The sequence below is a fragment of the Strongylocentrotus purpuratus genome, unplaced genomic scaffold, assembly GCF_000002235.5.
Source record: "Strongylocentrotus purpuratus isolate Spur 01 unplaced genomic scaffold, Spur_5.0 spur5_scaffold_14, whole genome shotgun sequence".
Lineage (NCBI taxonomy): Eukaryota > Metazoa > Echinodermata > Echinoidea > Camarodonta > Strongylocentrotidae > Strongylocentrotus > Strongylocentrotus purpuratus.
The window spans coordinates 2,856,642-2,878,607 of NW_022145599.1; the positions used below are offsets into that span (position 1 = coordinate 2,856,642).

Consider the following 21,966-nt stretch of genomic DNA (forward strand, 5'->3'; position numbering starts at 1 on the left):
TTGTCCGTCATGTTCATAGTGTATAATGGTGCACAAATACATTGTGCCCCCTCCCCCTCCCCTCTTACAACACAATCATGACAGATGATCTTATTTATTCAAAAGAATAACCCACATTTCTAAATGTACTTCTAGCTCTTTTTGGTTACATACAAAATCAGTTTATACCAGCCAGAATAAAACAGACCTCATGCACCTGCCAATCATTGTAATGTTTGGTGTTAGTATTGACCTCATCTAGGATCAGCCTCTTGACCCCCAAGGGGGTTAGCTTTAGTCTGACCCTGTCCTTAATGAGGTCATAGATTGCCTTGTTTTATGGTTCCTTGCATCACTGGGGTGTCTGGCTTGGGTAGCTCAAGGACAATGAGTTTCCAGTGCTGGACCACTCTGTGAACCAATACATGAAGTAAAGTCCTACCAATGAGTGTCCTTCATGCATTTTGGTTGTATAGTTATACAATACAGGGGTATCTTCAGGCAAACATTTATTGTAAGATTTCATTATCAATACCATTATGACTTATTGTCCCATTGCCTCTGAAGACCTCATTCCATGATTAGGTATTGCAATCAAAGTGGAAGACTATTCCAATATCTATACAGTCAGAGAAACATCTAGTTTTCTGATTTATAAGCACCATCTGATAGACTAGAAGCTACTTTAGATTCTACAAGACACTCTGTTAATTATCACGGATTCCACGTTAATACTCGGCTAGACAGCCGCTAGTCCCCAGGGCATACCTAGTGAATGAGAACAGCACAACCGTGGGGGGAATACCTGCAATGGAGGTAGCCATAGGGGAGATCACGTTTAGCACAGTGATGTGCTCCTCTCCTAATTGGAGGAGAAATCTGGAAGTGGAGGTGCTTAGCATCATCTGATCTACCAGGCTCAGTCATTACAACTCAGCATAGGTCTGCATGTCAAGTGCTTCAGCTTTTCAATATCAAGAAGGGCTTTGCCCATGAGACCTCATGAAGATCTCAATACATCAAGTGTCAGAGATAGCTTGCCAACTCTCAACTCTCAATTCATTTGAGACCCCTAAAATCATTATCTAAATCACAAAATAGTTAAAATCTAAACCCATTCCATGTCTTTATAAAGAGCAAAATACCATAAATGGATAAAAACCCTTTTAAGCTTTTAAATGTCAATAAAAATTTACCATCAATGCACTAGGCTAGCAAATATTTGATTTATTTCCCTACCATCATTGACCAGATTCTATAGGATCAAAATTTCTCTGACAAACCCAAAGTCACTCAACCATACCTCTTGACACCTATAAAAATATCTTTAGCCCTGGGTCTGGGAGTCAGAATCTCCCAGGCACTAAAATCAATTCTTTCATATTTCATGCTGGATGATTTCAAAATAAATCATGGTCTGAGAGGTCAGTTTGTACTGGGACCGCTCAGCATGTTAGGTTGGTCAGTCAGGCTGCAATGTTCACTGGACAGACAAGTTTTTTGTTTATGATGATTTCTTGAAGGACACCATACCAGCATTTATTGTCCAGTGTGGCTAATGTCATTAGAGAGTTTATTATCAAGCTATCTATCTTATTCTTTGAAATATTGCCACAGCGGTGCCATCAAGTTTCCAAGTACACCTGTCAAGCTCCAGTTGGTGCTATAAGAAACTGCATTCATGCCTACTGAAAGCGAGATGCATTCATGGAATTGCTTGTTACGTAACTAGATTAACCCTTAATGTACACCCATATCTGATTTTTTTTTTGTTTATATTATAATGATGTCAAACTTGTAATAGTGTTCAAGTTAGTTCAAACTAAAACTCAATGAGGCAATCATGCAAAGCTATTTACCGGTACATCCTTTCCTGAACACAATGGTTTACATTTTTACATTTTCTTTATTCTTACCAGTAATAGCCAAGATACAATAATGTGCACATTTTACAGCAATCATCCATTATGTTTATTAAAACATCTGAAACTGTATAGGCTTAATACTCAAGCTGAATGGTCTACAATATAAATGCAGGGCACGAGATGACCCACGCATTCTCAATCTCACAAAGAAATGAAAGAGGAGATGAGAGATGAAGGATAGCATCATAACAAGATGGTCTTCCAAGACATTCATTGATGTCTATACCATATGTGAAGCACTCTACAAGACTCTGTCAGCAATCCTCATGTCCATCATAGCTCTTCACACAATGTAAACTCATCTTTCAACGTGAGCCTTCTATTTTTAAATAAGTTATAACCCTAGTTACCTAAATTAGTTTTTGTTATCTTCTTCCTTGTACTTTTTACACTGTAGCCTAAGCTTCGCCTTAGATTCGCCCCAAATCCTGTTAAAACTTTTGTTCACAACTGTCATAAACTCTTCCTGTGGCAACTGATAGTATTTAGGCAAAATACAATATCCTGTTCTTTTTTACTTCATGACTGCTCACCTATCTGCCAATCTACAACATTGCAGGAACATTACAGCTTTCTTTATTAACATGTTTTAGCAACTGTTAACTGGGCAACTTACCAAATTTTATCTATAGGCCTGTAATATATATAAAGACTGCTATAAGTACCTGACAGTCTTCCTAAAACTCCCCTAACAAAGAACCGTCTTTAGTGTACTACTACCCCTACCCTTAACCTGGCCCCACCCCACCCTCATCTTTCCTGGAGGTACCCTATATAATCGCGTTTCAAGGGGGTAACAACACATCTCTAGAGTGGAGCGAATTAGGCAACGCTCTTCATCCTCTAATATACCGTGTCAGTGGATGCAAATATAAAGAGAGTGTTAAACCAATCAAGTTCAACACGATTACAGCTGAAGCACTAGCCACCCTGACAAGATTACACCGACCAGCCGGCCGGGTCCATCTTGTATGGCTTGACTGCATAATATAGCAGTAGAGCAGTGTATGATGTATGTCTGTTTGAAGATTAAAAATGTACATTTCTAATCATAATGTAGAATAACCAGGTGTGTAGTCGGTGTATATACGCACACAACAATAAATTGAAATACAGTCATGTACAGTAGACGATACTTAATTCTAATTCTGTATTACATTCCCTGTACATGTATGTAACCTACAGTACACATGCGTGTAAAGTATGTGTAGGATGTTAGAATAATACATTCTGAATCAATTACTGCATATTTAACACTAAAATTAATACAGATAATATCTGAGAAATTTTAATTGCCATCAGTTGTTTTGATATCTGAAACTGAATGAGCTCTGTGGAAATGACTTCAATAGAAAAACGTGAGATCAATTTGGTATTATTCTTCTAAGGTCTTCACAATCTCATTTACATGTACATGTTTGTGTATTTTTCTAACTTTTATTTAATATCAATTGTCATCAGCCCCAGTGCCCTTTTTTACCAACTATGGCACGTCATCAATGAAACTGGACTTTGCCGTTTTTTCTTCTTCCTCACAGATAGATATTCAAGATTGAATCCCATGAAGGGAACACAGCACCTTGGGTTTCATAACACAATAGATTTGCCCAACCCTGTCACCAAAAGGGCTTGATTTAAAGTTTACCAAAATAACATTTATTTTCTTTCGGTACAAATAGCACGTACCCTTGCATTTATTGTTTGCAGTGCCCATGGCTAGACCAAATTGAATGGTTTATGACGCAGCGCTTCTTTTACGAGCATGAGGGTTTTACAAATATGTTGGTGTCACTCCTTACATTCTTGCTCGGATAAATTTCTTTTCATTCGTCAAATAAAGAAGAAGTTACTTGTGGAACACACTGTTGGTAGTGGGTTGGGCTACATGTACACGTTGTACATGTATATTAATTAACTAAATTCTGTGAATTAATAAAACATTATTTACTCAAACCCAGCATATTTTACTGCTTTCATTTCAATGCGTTAAATACAGGTGCACTGATAAAAAAATGAAATTGGGTGGAAAAAAAACTAATGAAGGATTCAAGCATTTCAAGGAAAGTCTAAAACAACCTGTGTGAAAATATGGGTCATCACTCAACAGTATTAAAGGAAAGTACAGTGTATGTCACTTGTACAATGAATCATTGTCTCCACAGATTAAAATACACTGACATCTTTAAGCCTGAATTTCTGACAGGTGGTTTACTGTTCCTGTGCATTTTCTAATGAATTTGTTTATATCATTATCATGTTCTTTCAATTCTTACATGTAGCAATTTTTTTTGTAAAAAAGCATGTTAATGATTATATAGGCTTTAAGTTATTTTGGTACAATACCTACTGGCTGTCAGTCAGTCCATAGAGTATTTTGTACTAACTCAGCACATGTAGAATGCATACCTTCATGTTAGGTTCATAATCAACTTCCTGTACCATTCATAACATGATGAAGGTGTCCATATATACTCCACAAATGTCTTTGGTTAGTGATCTGTTTCTTCTGGTAATTAGCTTTCAATATAATCATAGGATCTTGAATGCTATAATGGAAGCCAATGATAATGCTATGATACATAAACTAGTTTCAGTATCACATACAGACAGAGCAGGTGGGTGGCTCCTAACTCCCTCAATCAATTATATTCTCGTCTGTGTGGGGGTAAGTTTTGTGTCGTGAGGTTAACCATTGGTTTTGAATCAGAACTAAAAAGCCTTGAATAATGTGTGTGCCAATTTGCAAATGTTGTGGCATGATCTCTTCAGGCTGGAAGGATGGAAGGACGAAGATTTGAATACAAAGACAATGGAGCTAGATGTATTGCATAAGATACGATTAACTACGGAATTATTCATACCCTTATCAAGTTTTGTAAACAAAAAAAATAGTTTGTAAAAAATTGATTTGTCCCAATTTATGTTCCTTTAGAATGTGACATAACCTCACATCTCAAAACATTCAACAATGGACCTAATCCAACTGGTCCATCTTTCATTCTTGAGTTACGAAAACAAAATCAAATTGAGTAGTAGTAGTAGTAGTAGGAATAATTCAGTGGTTAACTGGAGATTGTTTCTAATTATTGTATATTTTGTTATTGTATTGTGAGAGGTATCCAACTTTGAATATCAATCTAGTGTGGGAACACGTCTCTCAGATTAATGCTCACTTTAATACAGTGACATGCAACTATTTATTCTAATATAGTATACCCCTCCTTCTCACCAAACTCATTGGTGATGTCTGTATTTAAGTAGTTCAGAACTAGGAATTATCATCTTTCCAGCTCCTAATGATATGACAAAGGATTACTCAGGGGATTATTTTTAATATTTTTTGTCCCAGGGGCATCACCGATCTGCTAAGTGTTTTTGGTTTTCATATGGGGGCCCCTTCCCTTCAATGTTTAAGGATGTCTTTGATTTGTGGCTTGCAGCTCAACGGTGATCAAGGCTTCCCAATCTACCCAACTCAAGTATTGGAGGATTGTGTAGGTATTTATCAGGGAGGCCCTATACCTATAATTTCCCTTTCCAAGCACAATCATTCTGCAGAATTAACAACAGTATGTATGAAGTCTTAGTGATGATTTTAACATTAACTGTATACTTGCATTTGTTGATAAGTAATCAAAAGTAATCAATATACATATAAATGTAGAGTTTTAGTCTTGTCAAAGGGACTTGATCATTGAAGATAAATGCCTCACTAAAGGAAACTCAGACTTCAAATTTCTTGGAGCTAATTTTGTAATACTTTGTCTGCCGATCGCCAGAATGGAGTGAACTCAAAGTACCGGTAAAATGATAAAATGCCCTTCTGTTTCCTGGCACTGTCAGACTAACCAACGATGTTCTTCATATAAATACAAACTGTGTACAAACCTTGAAGCATGCTCCTGTAGGCAGTGTCTGTGATGGCATAGACATGAGGGGGTACTTCATGACGCTTCTTTCCCTTGTACAGTTCAATGACCTTTTCATGGTAGATGGGTAGCCTCTTGTAGGGGTTAACGACCACGCAGAACAGTCCAGAGTAGGTCTGTAGGAGGAGGGGGACGAAGAGGAAGTGGAAAAGAGTGATTAGATCAACTACAATGGAAAACGGAAATAAACTGATAGAAGCCTTGTTCTAGTTATACCATCACCCCTTCCTTAAGTTACCCCCCCCCCCCCCTCCCCCGCTCCTCTTTCTCCCTCTCTCTCTCTCTCTCTCTCTCTCTCTTTCTTCTTCTATCTTTACCATGTTGCACATACAATGTACATGTACTTTATTCTTTTCTTTCATCATCCATCCAGCAATAAAACGGATAAAAGTCATAAAATATCTAAATTTCCTGTCTCCTATTTTCTTTCTTGCCTTCTTCGATTCATTCTTATTTACCTAAACATCTTCATTTCCCAACTGTTTCCTTAAATTACATGTACATTCAATCTCTGCTACACACCTCTCTCATCAAACAGTGAACATCAATATTCATAATGGTTTTACCTAGTATTTCATTGCACCCTAAACGTCAATCCTCCATGTTGCTATACTTCATCACACCCCCCCCCCCCACCCCCTCCACCCACTCAGCCCCTAACACACACAAAAGGACCAGCAGAATAAATCCTGCTATTCTTCTCTCAACTGTAGGATCAAGTGGTCAATGACTTTAATACAACCATAACAAAAGGGAAATGGGACGATTATAGTCAGCTTCTGACTGTGGGTTAGACTTAATCATTGGAACAAAACTTCACCTTGCACAATGTACCGTCCCCGTCCTAATAATACTCTTACACAATAACACTCAAATATCACCAGGCCAATGATTGTTCCACAACCTCAGTCACGTCCACACACAAAAATGAATGAAATAAGCACATTCGGTTTTATATCAGAATCGGCAGTCACGTCACGATAGACTTAGTCATCTCAGAGAGTCATGGTAATTATTATAATCAGTTGATTCATAACACTGTATGTACAGTATGCCCAAGTCTTTCGCATCATGTACCACTAAGACACTGGACGATACATTGAACCGTGAGACACTCGCACTGCTTTGCATATGGAACAGTCAATGCAGGGTTCTCAACTTAAAAAGCAAATCTATCTTTGACATTAATTCAAACCTGCATAGTTTGAAAATTAATAGTCAAAGATAAAATTATTGACTAAGGGCCATTTCTATTGCACAAAGGTTGCATATAATGCATTTGTGTGTGATTTCTAAACTTTGTTAATTTGGCAAATGAATGAGTTGTAGAGAAGGATAAACATCTTATCACTTTTTTAGACATATTTATAGACCTTCAACTGTAATGTACTTCTGATAATAATAATAATAATAATAATAATATATATATCTATAGCGCATTAATTATACAAAATATGTCTCTATGCGCTTTTTGTTGTCATTTTTTTTGTCTACACGTTTGTTTTGTTTTGTTCAGTTTTTCAACTAAAAGTACATGTAGTTGCTACCTGCTAATAATGTAAATAACATGTACATTTCCCTGTATAAATATGACTCCTGCACTTGCTTAATGACCTATCTCTCCTTGGAAGATTCTGCAGAAGCTCAGCTGTCGTTCCTTGTTCTCTCCCCTTGCCTACATGTACACACAGACTGGCAACTATTTTTTAAAGCAAATTACTGCTCAAATGGCATTAGCAGATTGGTTATGGTTTAACCAAACGCTAGCAAACTCTAAGCAGTTCCCAATCGTGAACGCATTTGCAGTGTACAGAGCAATTACCGATTTGACCAATATTAGTGTAGCTATAATTACCTCATTGGAGAGATGAAAAATAGACATATTTATTCCTAAACGACCTGCAATTACTAGCATCATTGACCATAGGGTTATAGCACTGACTCAGATTTAAAGGCTTTAACGACAGAAATTTAAGTTTAAAACTGAGGTGATGGTCCCATATTTCAAAATGACACAATGTATTTCTCTCACGCATGTACAGTACATGTACATGTATATGTATACAATACCGCCCAGAAGTTATTGGGCATGTTTTTGCGGGGCGGGTTTTCCCCGATGGGTATTTCACGATTAAATCACGATAAAATATCGATGAAATACTGATAGAATCACGATAAAAATCACGATAATTTGCACACTAGTGAATGATTTCCTCTATCGGGGGATGCGTGTAACCCGCCTAATCCCCCGATAGTCTATCGTGTTTCATGGTGCGCGTATTTGCAACTAGTCATGTCCTCTGCAAGCGCATGTCTTTGCTCATCGCGCGCGCTAAGTCTTGTTATGTATGATTTGTACGCGCAGTTCCGTATGTGTCTTTGTTTACGTCACAATAGAAAGTATTCACGAGTAAACATTACACACAGTTAAATACTAGTAAAAGCCGTCGCTAAATCACTGACACTGGGCGCGGATAAGCATCGGGTACTGATGCGGTGGAGCAACGAGTAGATCTAACTAGTTGCAAAAACTTGCATGATTTGCATTCATTGAAATTATAATTGTGAGCACAATACCTTTCATTTTCACTGCCATATTTTCTGTTCGCCTACTCCAGATATGCGTATCTCAAAAGTGGTGAATAAATTCAATTCAATTCAATTCAACCTCCACCAAATAAAATAAAAATATTCCCAAGATCGTCGCTTCAGAAAACACGCACGCGATCAGATTCTTTCATTTGCCCTATCAGTATCACTGACAAGACTGCCGTAAGAAGGGTCTCCACCCCTAAAAAAGAAAACGTCCAATCATGGACATTCTTGCCTACTGGTCACGCGTAAAAGTTGCCAGGTGGACTAGTAACCAAGGTTACCAAAACACGCGTAAATAAACATTTTCAGTCGACGGCATTGGATGATTGATAAATAATAAAATCTGTAAAAATGGCATGGATCAATTACTGTAACTGTCTTCGAGTGTGGATTAGACCAGAGTTGAATTAACAGGAAAACATGTAGGAGAGAGAGAGATAATTGAGAGGGAGGTAGTGTTGAGCTGGAGATAGATGAAGATATTATTCGAGAAGGAAAGGAGTTATGATCGAGGTCAGGATGGGAAAAAAAACAAATAAAATGGATAATTATCTACTTAACAGGGTTGACTAAATATAAGTAGGCAAGACACCAATACGTTAGTCTATTTTCCGTACACCTTTCTACTTCCACTCCTTATTCATCGACACTAGACGAAAACGTTCATGAGTGGAGAAATGTGACAAAGAAGAGGGTGAGAGCATGGACCTACGTATTTGGAGAGCAAGAGAGACGAGAGGAAATCCCACTAGTATCTTCACGAGGGGGGGGGGGGGGGGGGGGACTACACGTAATAGAGAGAGAGAGAGAGAGAGAGAGAGAGAAAAATGTTTGATGGGAGCGCAGGCTAGCGAAATCATACTATAAGGGAGACATTTACGTACATTTACTTTTGAGAAATAAACAGTAGGATTATGTCTGCCACATGCGTTGAGAGCTGGCTCCCCTCGGCTGACACATCGTAAATAACAAAGATAACATTCAATGACATTTTTAACCGAAGATTGAAAACTAGGTCATTCACACCTCTTTTTCTTTTTATCATTTATAATTACTTTGTACGATGGCGATGTTAAAAAATAGGATGTTGGAAAGGAAGAAAAAAAGTTGGATCGTAGATTAAATGACATTGATTTGCAAAACTGGAACGATGAAGTTCATGAAGTTCATGTTTCAATTACAGAATTTTTAAACAGGTAATCGGTTTGGAAGAATATATGTTAAAGTTGGATTTTAGTGATAGAACATCTCTTTATAAATATCGATGTGGTAATAGTAAGCTGCCCTGCCGTCTGCACCTGACCGTCACTAAAGTCAGCCTCTAGAAATTGTAGAATTGTGTTCCATATGTGATCTCAAAGTACAAGATGATGCATTTCATTATGTACTCGTATGTCCAGCCTTTGGCTTTGATTAACATTCGCAATTATTTGTTAAGAGATAGTTAGTCAATTTAAGATTAAGAATTAAAACAAACCTTTCAACCTTTTAGATTCATTCATGGTTTGCTGCTTCGCATTAGAATATGATATAGATTTTATTTTTAAAAGCAGACCCGTATCACTATCATTCGCGAAGTTGTGTTTTATTTTTGTGGACATTTTTACAATAATAGCTCCTGTTCTAGTCCCTCTAACGTTTATTCGCGCTAATAATATTTATAATTAATTTGCCTGATGTTGCATTCAATTCATTTATGGTTTGCTGCTTCGCAATCGGATATAAAATAAATGATAATTTTAAAAGCAAACTTGTATCATTGGCGACGCAGGGGGGGGGGGGTGGAGGGGAGAAGAAAAGAAAAGGAAGGAGGGGAAAAGGAAGAAGAGTAAATCTAAAAATAAAATCAAATAGACAGACGAAACAAGCAGAGAACTTCATCAATCGGAAATTCTAATTTTTTCGCCAATGAATTGAATGTTTAAATGACAAGAGAGCTTGCGTACATTTCATATTGTGTTTCAAGTGTTTCTGAACAATGGGTTTGGAGTCAAGGTGTCTGGCAGCATGTGGTTATCTCAGAAGTTAGTATAAACATATCATGTTCGCGCCGTAAGATCACGTGATCATAGTAGTGATGATTGAACCTTCGAGAGAAAACTATAAGCGCGTGCATTTTTTTTAATCTTTACCTCATCATCTTTTCTGTTTTTTTATTTCTTTGTTTTACCTTTTCTCGAAATATAAATATGTGTATGTATTCCCTTCGCTTGTTCCTTATGGTTCAAGGAGAATTACCCCCTTGCACAATCACCCCCCTTTGTTTAATTCCTTGTTTTTCTTGCTATCAATTCGATCAATCATTTTTTTTTTTTATCCTTATTTCTTACCATATGTAGATCTTTGTTAAGCCGTTATTATTTATTATTACTATTATCATTATTAATCATTCTTCTGGTTTATTCCTTCGTAAATGTGTTTTAATACTTTATGTTTTTCTTAGATTTCTTTCTATCATTTTATATTTTGTCCTCAATCCTCGTGTATTTCTTTGTTATTTCCTTATGTATTACATATCCCTGGTATTACTCCAATTTTGATTACGGGAGCTTGCCAACCCAGGTATGTGTACATGTATTTAGCTTGCATGCAAACTGAATGTCATAAAATGGAGATCGAGATCGAGGGGTTTTCCAATTCCGGGAATCCCTGAGCGCGCGCACTACATATCAAATTTCAACTACTTTGTGGACCACGAGGTACATTGGCTGATCGAGATCGCGTTGCTTTTGTTTTTGATAATACTGGTTTATGAAAGTGCCGTTTGCGGTCTGTGGCAAAATTTGTAATGTGTAGGGACAGGGTCAACCGATTGGTATTATGAATGAATAAAATGAGTATATATTTTTTATTATTTGGAGTTACGGATCCTTTATTTATTCTGTTAATTTTCAATTCTCTATCTCTCTTAATTATCTTTGTCCGATATATTTCACTCTTCACTCCCTTCCCTCTTTCTTTTCTGTCCCTGTCACGCTAACGGTAACGGTACCCCTCTGCCTCTTCTCTCCTCTTCCCTTAATTATTCACGCCTTCCTGAAAATCTCACAACATACACATAATTCTTCTAGAAATAACAGCCGCATTTATCCATAAATTCTAAGATTCTACCCACATATTAGATCTGATATGTACATGTAATGATGAATACTCTCGATTAGACAGAAATAACCGTCTGATATGGGTCATTACTCTTTGATAAATCTAACATTTGTCAACATTCCTCATACACAGACGGTGACCCTTACGGCTCGCACGACGGGGGGGGGGGGGGGGGTGAGCCTTTCTTTTCTTCCCGTTTTTCCTTATTTAGATCTAATTTTCCGATCAATAAATCGGACATAAGAAAGTATGTATATTTCTTAAAATTCTTACAATTTTAATCAAGTAATTGCAATGGCGAAATTTAGGCGAATTAGATCACGCGTTTATGAATATCAAAATATCACCGGGTCAAGCCGTGCTGACTCGTACCATACGCACATGTAGGTATCGGACGTCCGGAAAAAAAGAGCATTCATTAACTCAAATCAAGATCGCTGCACAACAAATAATGTTAACGACAAGTCTTTCCTCGGATTAAACATAAGCGGAATAGCCGTCGATATTAGAGACTGAAGCTTTCGGTCTAACTCTTGATATACTCTCGGATCTCCTCTGCCATGATATGAGCTATCCCAAACATTCCTCCCCCCCTCAAATAAAAAAAAGATGTCGTATCGTGGGAAAGGCCAATTAGACACCTGGTTCTTGGTTTCTGCACTTCTCTCATCGGATAACTTTTCTCTCCGCATGCGCAATCCCAAACATTCCCCGTAGCACATTGTCTCGTGTATTTATGCATGGAATGAAAAGAGCATTCATTCACGCTTTTGTGATGTAATAATCAAGTGATTGTGACGTCAGTGGCAAGCGCGCATCGGTATGTTTGAGGATGCGCAGGCTCAGCAAGCGTATAAATACAGCATGCTGTGCGCAGTTCTATCGTGATAATAACAAACTAAAAGGAAATATCACGATATGCATCGGGGATTTAGCGAGTTGATCAAGTTGAGGAAAAAAATCATGATAGAGATGAATACAAATCACGATGTTTCTCACGATAAAAACACGATAAAACCTGTCTACAATCACGCTAACCTCCTATCGTGAAACACGATCCCGCATGCCCAATAACTTCTGGGCGGTATTGTACTCAGTTTAATTTGGCAAATTATAAAAAAGATTCCACCAAAAAAGATCTGAGAATGGTTTAAATAAAATTAATAACCAGGGCAATACACGTACTGTATGCAGACCACTAGACCCTACAGCAAAATCCAGCTGAACATGCTCATTAATATGAGCGCAAAGTGCACACTGCGCCTGGTACGAATCTGTAACTCAGCAGTGCAGTGGAGGTTTCTAATAACCAACATATATGAGCTATTCTCCAGATTCAGAGGCATGAATGTACCGTATGTGCCGTATGATCATACCTCCGTCTCACTGTAATACACAAGACGATGTAAGTTTATTTCAATTAGGTGCATTTCTTCACACATGCTAACGTTTAACACCTCGGTGGGTATCCCCGCCCAAGGGGGGGCCGATCCTTGCCATTTGGAGGATAACCTTTATTGGATCCCTATCTGTGTCTCTCGGTGGGAGAGAGAAGGAGACACAAGCTGCGCCCTTTCACAGCAATTAGCCCTACCATGCAGGATAATAAAAGTACTTTCACCTGAGACGTCTTGTTATGTTATCCATCTACATGTGTATCTTTCCCTTAGTCTACCTAACCAGGCCGAAATCTACAAGGTATCGGATGCTATGCACAGGTAGGGTGCGTTTATCGGGTCTTGCCACTAGATAAATACATATCGAACCCCACTATCGAACCCCTTTATCGAACCCCACTATACGAATGTGATTTTCGGGATGTCGCGTTTATCGTCTCTTCACGATTCAAAATAAAGACCTTGTCTCTGCGCAGCTGCTTTGCGCTGTTTGACCCGGGAAGCAGAGAGTTGCTCGGAGGTCAACTAGGGCATAGCACATCACATGGTGCGCACAATTTCGCTGAACCGGAAATTAGCCAGGGAAGGTCAGATTTGTATGTGGGGTTCAAAACAGCTTTGCGTTTATCATGTCTCAGAATCGTGATTCTGGCTGTATGTCACATTCAAAACACACCTTTTGGAGTCTTTAAATATGCCCATATCTAAAGACGTTTAAAAAAGGCTTTGCGTTTATCACCTTCAAAATTTGCCTGAAAGACGTTTGAGAAACCTGATTCTAGCCAAAAATTTGGTCGATAAACGCACCAGTAGACAGGTAAACGTAATGGTTTTTATAAAGATAAACAAGGCCATACAAAAGAGGAAATTGCTCATGCACAAATATGTACATACAGGAACTACAATTCGTTTGACAGTCACAGACTAGATTATGACCCCCCCCCCCCTCCTTTTTTTTTCCATCTGATAAAACACAGTACAACTACATGTATTTGTCTTTCATACAGTTAGAATCGTTCATTAAGAAACATAGAAGGGGTTATGATGATTTTGTACCAAAATAGTCAAAAGCAAGGTTAACATGGGAGTTTCTCTGGGTGAAATTCCACAAATTAAAAAGATGAAATTTTGTGTGAATTCAGCACTTTTTGAGGTATGCAATCAAATGCATTCAGGTCTGCATAGTAAGAAACTACATGTAGAATGTACTGATTCTGTGCAGAGCTGGCATATCGGCCATGATGTTCAGTTACCTCATACCTGATGGTTAATGCACTACGTTAACAGAGCATGGTTATAGACTAGCAGTCCATAACCTGGTCTCATATAACCCGGCCTACATGTATAATAATGCGCTGTCAAGTGTTCATCAATCAAGGTATACTTGATGTAAATGTTGTCTTCATGGACATTCAACTATGCTTGAGCTTTTGAACAAGAATCGCATGGTGTCGGAATTTCGCACTCATGTTTTACTCATGATATTAAATATTTAAATGATATTCGCACTAAACTTTAAGCTGTAATAGGAAACTGTAGTCTATTTCTGTATGGAGTCACTAACTGTATCTCCATTAATTTCTGAATTGTAGTACCGGTACTTCAAATCAGGTAGCCCTTCTATATTCTTCTCATTTTCTTTTCTCTCTTCACGGGGTAGTAATCATGTACCTTTCTTATCTGTCTCCTTTGTTATGTGTACAAATTGTACATACTGCATTTTATCCTACATTCTTCACCCTACCATGAATGTCATAATTAAATACCGCCCAAAAAGGAGAAAATTGCAAGATCCCCTAAAGTATTCATGTGGCTTGCCTTTCAACACCACCATAGCTCACTAATAATATTATGTGGTTAAAATTCTGGAGAGAGATTAGTGTATTTTGTTTTGTATAGCGCCTTGAGTAAGTTATTAGATAAGTGCGCTTTATAATTATTTATTATTATTATTATTATTATCATCATCATTATCAGGTTATTTTACCTTGAGAGGCATGCATGTATCTGTGAATGATACAGGGCTGGCACTGAACATTTAGCAAATCAGTTACACCCAGAGCCCCAATCAGGCAGTTGATGAAAAGGTATAGTTTTTCAGGCATAACCTTTGACAAGACATGTTACGTACACTGGTGTTGTTGAATCACCAGTGTGAACATGGGGGGTAGGGGACTGATACAAACAAGAGGTAACATTAGATGTGTTCTCATTTGCCTTGTTATTCTTCATTGATTGACAAACTTTTTGTTTTTAATTTCAAGATGTATGATGTAGGAGACTGTAAATGAATGTGTCATTTATAGTTATTGGCACAGCTGTTGTAAAGGTACTCCATTACCTGTTAGGTCTATGTACATGTTCACAGTAGGTAGTCGAGGTAGCCGAGGTAGGCCTACAGGTACATTTATGAGAATCAGAAAATAAAGAGACACGTCAACCTCTACAGCAGACAGGGCTCGACACGCACAGGCACCCAAGATACAAGGGAGTCCAAAATCTACCGGTAAGTCTGGAGTCTGGACCCAGAAGATATAATTTTTTTCCCCCTCATTATTTCCATGGAACTTGATATAAACTTTCATGTTTTCAAACTTCATAATCCATAAGCCTACAAAACACACCTTTCTTTAATTTAAAGTTGGACCATTCCACACAATACATTTGGATTGCATACAACTGCCTACAGCAACAAAGTATTTGAATTTGTTTGTTCAAGATCATGTTATAATAAAAGCTATAGTTGTATAATACCACTACTTCCTGAGCCTCTTCTCTGCTTCAAAACCAGAACAACATGTACACTGTAATATACCCATACCAGGCTATGCCACTCCCATCCTTGAATACCTAGTCCGCTGGTGTTGTATTTGTAGCCCACTGTTATGCAAATGAAGTGTTCCCTGGTCTAATAACAAGAAACCAACTTCCTCACCCAAATTTGACTCTGCACGCTATGACCTTATTCACAAGAAGAGGAGTGGGCGCATGGCTGGTTCCTATACAGGTGGCTGATTTTAAAAGGAGCATATTTGCATGTCCTTCAACAATTTCCATGGGACTGCATCGAAACCTTCTACACATTTACATTCTTGGGGGATAAACATAATTCAATAGCTCTTCTAAGGTCGAGTTCACAAAACTAACTTGATACTACTTCTTTTTCACACACAATTGTCTCATTAAAAGAAGTACACTATTAAACTGAATAAAGAGTTCTTGATGTTAATCACTTGTTTACAAAGTTAAATACACAAATAAGCCCAATGTATTTGCATGTCTGTACGTTATTGATGTTGAGTGTTTCTTTCTTTCTAAAGCCTAATTCTTTACATTTATAGAAATAAAAATAATAAGTTTTTCAAGTCATGAAACCAAAGGTTATTGTTACTCATAATAAAATAAGTTACCTTTCAATAATAGCAAGGATACAGCAGTTATCTTATCAGATTTAAGAATCCTCACGTATTCAATGCTACGAGATCTCATACAATGATAAAGACAGGGACTATTTTTCCAACAAAGCTTGTACACTGTACTTCAAAAAGCTATTGAGCTTTAGACCTTCATTGATCTACACATGTAGATGAGTGGTTACAACAGAGTTGATATGTCCTAAGGCTAATACTTTAATAGACTTTATTACGATACACTTCAATAAGTACAGACAGTTACACTATACTTTTGTATGCTGCACTTTTTGAGTTTAAAAAGGTCAAAGCATCTCACTAGTCACGCCACATTTTACTTATTTTCTTTTCAAATTAAATGTATCAACTGTATTATAAAATTAAAATGAAAGTGTATAATTGGCAAAATAAGGACTATCAATATGTTAAACAGGCTAAATAATTTTTAAAAATTAAAGATAACATGTATACAGGTGTACATATACATGTACATGTACATGCTTTTTATCTCAGTTCAACCAACTTACATTAGCAGAGACTTGACAATAACTGTAATAATCAGAAACACATTAATGCCAGTAGGCCTATACACGTACATCATCTGTACATGTACAAGCCTCCATAATGTTCCTTATCCTGCCCCCTTTTTCAACTATTTGGATTATACAAGCTGTACATGTATGACCTTTGAAGCGAGGCTGAGAAGTTATAAAATGCCTTCTTTCTTCTTTTTGTCTCCATCATTTATGGCTTGATCTAATGTACGTAATAAACATGTAGGCATACTCAATAACTGCAGCCGTAGAACCCACTGCTAAAAGGAGAAACTAACCATGAATGAGTTTACCCAACAGCTTACAGCAAACCATCCACAAACAAGTGCCCCTTGTTCCTCCGAATAAATTCAACAACTTCACCGAGTGCTAGCACAATAGTTATTTTAGAGCTTTTTTGTGAATAAATCTTTCTCCCCCACATTTATTCATCTGTCTATACATGTGCCCCACCTATCCAGACAGATTGCAACATGCACCTGTGTCCAATGTCTATTCAGAAGATAGAGAAGGCACTTACATGTAGTAGAATGGGGGTACAGGTTGTTGTAAAAGGATAGCACTCTCTGCTTTAGCTATAGGGATGTAGATGTTTTAAATCTCATAACAAATAACTTTTTAAACTTAAAATAATTTCAATAAGAAAACACTTGAACTGGTTCACATTTACAATGAGACCTTCAATTGGTCCTTACTAAGGATTGAGCTGATTGAAGCCAATGATTTCTGTTTTCAGAATAATCCTGATTTTGATCTGATCTTAAAGCTCTCATGAGATAAGAATACATTGAAGCAATAGGACAGGGTTTGATACCATCCAGTAATAGTTTAGAATCATGACAGAACCTTCAATTGTCAGGTTTCACACATATGTACATGATAACTTTAATCAAACCATTGATGCAAGGGTGACCTTCTCAAATCTGAATAACTATTCATGTTGTTCATTTTCATAGATGATAGAATCTGGTGTGCAAATTCTATGGAAAACCTTGGAGCCTGACCACACAATATACTGGTAACCACCCTATTCAAACACAACAAATTCTGTTATCAATTCCATTGCAAACATTATTTTCCACATTAAGTTAAAAACAGTTTATTGGTTGTAAAAGAGATCTGGCTCATTCTACTTTTCATTTGACTTATTATAGATGTTATGCAAATCACATGTCTGCTTTGAGCAAACACAAATTCACACAATGTCCCCCTTTCAGAACTCTATTACATTTGTTGATTTGATAAATCTGTGTGTACTGTATGTTAACTATGTTTGTTCTGTTGTTATTTGTCTGTTTCATTTCATTTGGGAGGCTGCTTTCAAGATACAAATCATCACATCCCTGAAGAACTTTATAAACATTGTTTGCAGACATATTAATCAGACCGAGCATGATAATCAAATCATTATAATGTAAAACCTGGATGGTGGCCCTAGAAATTTAAACCCATTTACACTGGAGAAGAGCCGAACATGTAGGCCGGAGGATTATCATCACGACGGTGAAGAGTCTAAAGGATTACATGCAACTTCAAATATTGGGCACAGGTCATTTCCTTCTTCTATGATGAAGACGTATTATCTCATTAGCCGTTACAGCTCCTGAGAAATAGGATGCAACGCAACGCCAGCTTGAACTTTACAGTCAGTCATCATTAATTAAACCCCTGTGCCGTGCAGATATCTGTGTTATTCCGCTTTATAATACGCTCTTTTGCCTCACAGCACTCTCGCAAAAAATAGCCTCCATTACAGACTACATGTACATGTAAATGTGTGTATATTAAACCAATAGATAATGCGATTAAAATTGTCAACATAGGCCTACATACAGTATGTAGAGCTGATCATTTAATTTCCTTATGTATTTAATTACTTGTGTTAATTGTGTAACTGTAAAGCGCTAGACCACACAATACACATAATATAATTACATAGTTTCCTGCTATTTACATATACTGTACATGTGGATGTACTAGGAGGAGGCCCTAGGCCTGAAGATGAGTGTTTATCCATTGACATCACAATTAGACTTTGAAGGTCAAGGTGTGTCAGGATATTAAACAGGTGATGCTCTCTTCCTCTCAAACAAATCCATGCATGGACATTAATGACTGACTGCTCTCCTTCAGATTGGTCTTGAGACTTTATACAATTTTTTTATTTTTACAAAGGTTAAATCTACATACACTGTATACTGTAGGCTTAAATGCTAAGTTCAAATATAATGATAAATGTGGGCCTACATTTAAATGATTACATTTGTATTAAATACAAAGCAAGATTTCTAATGCCAAAGACAGGGAAACTACATTTAAATATACATGTAGGCCGAAACTGTTCAGCCTACAGGAGAACAAATGTCACGTTCCGCATCAAGTGAGTTTGATTCAAACATAATTTCGAGAAACTCTGTGTATTAAAGCAGTGTGAGTATATGAGATATTAAACTTACACTGTTACAGTTTTATACTCACTTTCTCACCCACACTATAAATTAACTGTACAACATTACACATGCAAGCCTAGACAAAGAGGGAGGGGTACTCAGTACTGTGTATCCATGAACATTTCCCCAAACATTACACATTCCTGCCTGCTTCCAGTTTGAAATGTTTTCTCCTGTAATATGATGCAGGAGTTATGCCCTCCCAGCTAGGCAGTGTGAGTCATTTGAATGGGGCTGTGTGGACGTGACCCATGCTTGCTAGTATAAACACAGACAGAGTTCATATTCACTCGAGCTTAACTCTCGCTCTCTCGGTACAAAAATAATGTACTGTACATTGTAAGCCTATGGTACAAGTGTAGGGGATAACTTAGGAAAGGGGCAAGATCATTTTGACTCACAAAAATGACAGGCCTACATACAACACATATTTAACTGATATGTAGAACTTGTCTACCGTACAAGTCACTGCAAATGAGAATGGCAGTCTTGGCAGATAATAAGATTAAAAAGTACTTTCAAACTATCTACTGTACATGTACATACTGTATGTCTATAAATTCTATATTTATTGTAAACATTGATTCTTGTTGTACTTCTATTGTACTTTCATGTGCTGATAGACTACGGTATGCAAAACTGCAAGTAATATTTATGAGTATCTTTTCCCCTTTAAACCGCATCTTTTTTTTCAAAAGTTGGATACTAAACCAGAGATACCTCCGAAAAAAATAAAAGGGGTAAGAAGTGTTCAAACTAAAGTATTTGTAGGTACATGTACATGTACATGTACTTGAATTTTCAAACATAATTTGACCAAGAATAAAGGATCACACAAACACACAAATATCCTTTAGCAGCACCCCCATAAAATGGACATGAAAAATGTACTAAACTGTAAAGGGAGGGCTCATAAGAGTGGGCTAGCTAGTTTTAAAATTTCTCACTCTGTTATTGATAGGAAGACATTTATAATATTTTGCACGCATTCCACACAAGTTACAAATTAAGTATCAAAAATCAAGAAAATGATTGCAATTAAGCATATTGCATGAAAAGCACATGAACTGTACATGCTGTAGTAGATTAGTTCAATTTGAAACTATGCAAGTTGTGTACAAAGTTGGGTTAGTACTGATTTGTCTGTATGCTTTATAGCAGTAAGATTATCTGAAGGTAGTAAATTAAGATATGGGCCTACAGACTTTGAACAGGGAACACAAACCAGAATCAACAATAACCAAGATGCTCACTCATTATGCAACTATGCTTTTAAAATCCTTCCTTCTCAAAGCATCTTTACTTTTTATAAACAAAGGTACAACATGTATAGTTATTGTTATTTTAATACAAGTAAATTGAAATACATGTACCCATACATGCAGCCAAAATCTATTTTTGAATTGCCATACTTTGGTCAACTACAACTGTGGTATACAATACCAGGATCTGTGGATATTGATATGAATCAGGGCATTGTTTCATGCAACAGTCACAAAAAGAGTACAAGTTCGCCCACAATCTACATACCATTCAAACATGTGTTAAAGGGATCGTTTAACAATGTTCAATCTGAGATACACGGCCCTACATGTTATCAGTGTCTGTGATATGGTGTAATATTGAAGCCCTACAAAAATTGCAATTCAAAATGATCAAGAAGTGCCTCAAAAAAGTAAAAAATCTTAGAGTGACCGGTTTTACCATACTCGTTTTTCCCAATAGACTGTAGTGTTATGAAAACCGTCAGACGAACGGTTTTCAAAATTAGTAATTCCAATCATAAATATCTTGATAATCAGACAGGCGATCGGCTTGTAAAAGTCATGGGGTTCCTGACTGACCTAAAGGTTTATAATTATCATAGCATCATGAGCTGAATCCAGAATTTTGTTTCAGAATCTGAGACAAAGTTACCGGATCCCTTTTAACCTAGAGCATGCATTCCAAAAAGATGTTGGCAAACTTGTTCTTACATACATGTATGACTATTTCGTGAAGTAAAATATTGTGGATTATTTCCAGGCCCTGTTTCTGAATAATTAATATTTAATCCACTTTGATTTTGTTTGGCCTGAAATTGCAGTATGGCAGTCTTGTTCCTTTCAAATTTAAGGCAACGGATAAACTGCATCAGTCGAGGAGTAAAACTAATGAAACTGATAAAACTGATGAAAATAAAGTCACATTTGTTCACGACATTAGAACTGAAGTGTGCACTATCTTGAAATCTAACATCTACAAATTCTAAATCTGAACTCCATTCATCAATTCCCAACAATTTCATTTACAACAATCAATAGACATCCAATCAATTTGTGTTACATGTAGTCTACTCTTATCATCATCATTTATTACGAACGTTGGGAAATTTGGCAGTTGGCGACTGTACGCAAATGTAAGCAACAGTTTTAGCGAAGATTAGGCCTAGAGTCTAGCAAACATTTGCCAATCCTTTGCCACTATTTGCCAATCCTTTGCCAATCCTTTGCCACTATTTGGGAATGTTTGGGACCTTTTAGTTTAACGAACCCTGGCAAAACCCGAAATTTGCTACATTCACAAGCATTCGCCGCTCAGTGAGATACCCCTTTACTAGGCCTGTAGGCTGTAGCTTATTAATGC

At 37.1% G+C, this 21,966-nt stretch overlaps 1 protein-coding gene across 6 annotated transcripts in view; it reads right to left on the bottom strand.

Moving 5' to 3' along the window:
* The window catches only part of LOC373225 (myosin II), a 113,935-nt gene that overhangs the window by 91,092 nt on the left and 877 nt on the right, over positions 1-21,966 (bottom strand). For all 6 annotated transcript variants that reach the window (XM_030983972.1, XM_030983970.1, XM_030983969.1 and 3 more), the window contains exon 2: positions 5,793-5,949. In XM_030983972.1, the coding sequence (XP_030839832.1) occupies positions 5,793-5,949 (157 nt within the window). The remainder of the gene's footprint in view (positions 1-5,792; positions 5,950-21,966) is intronic.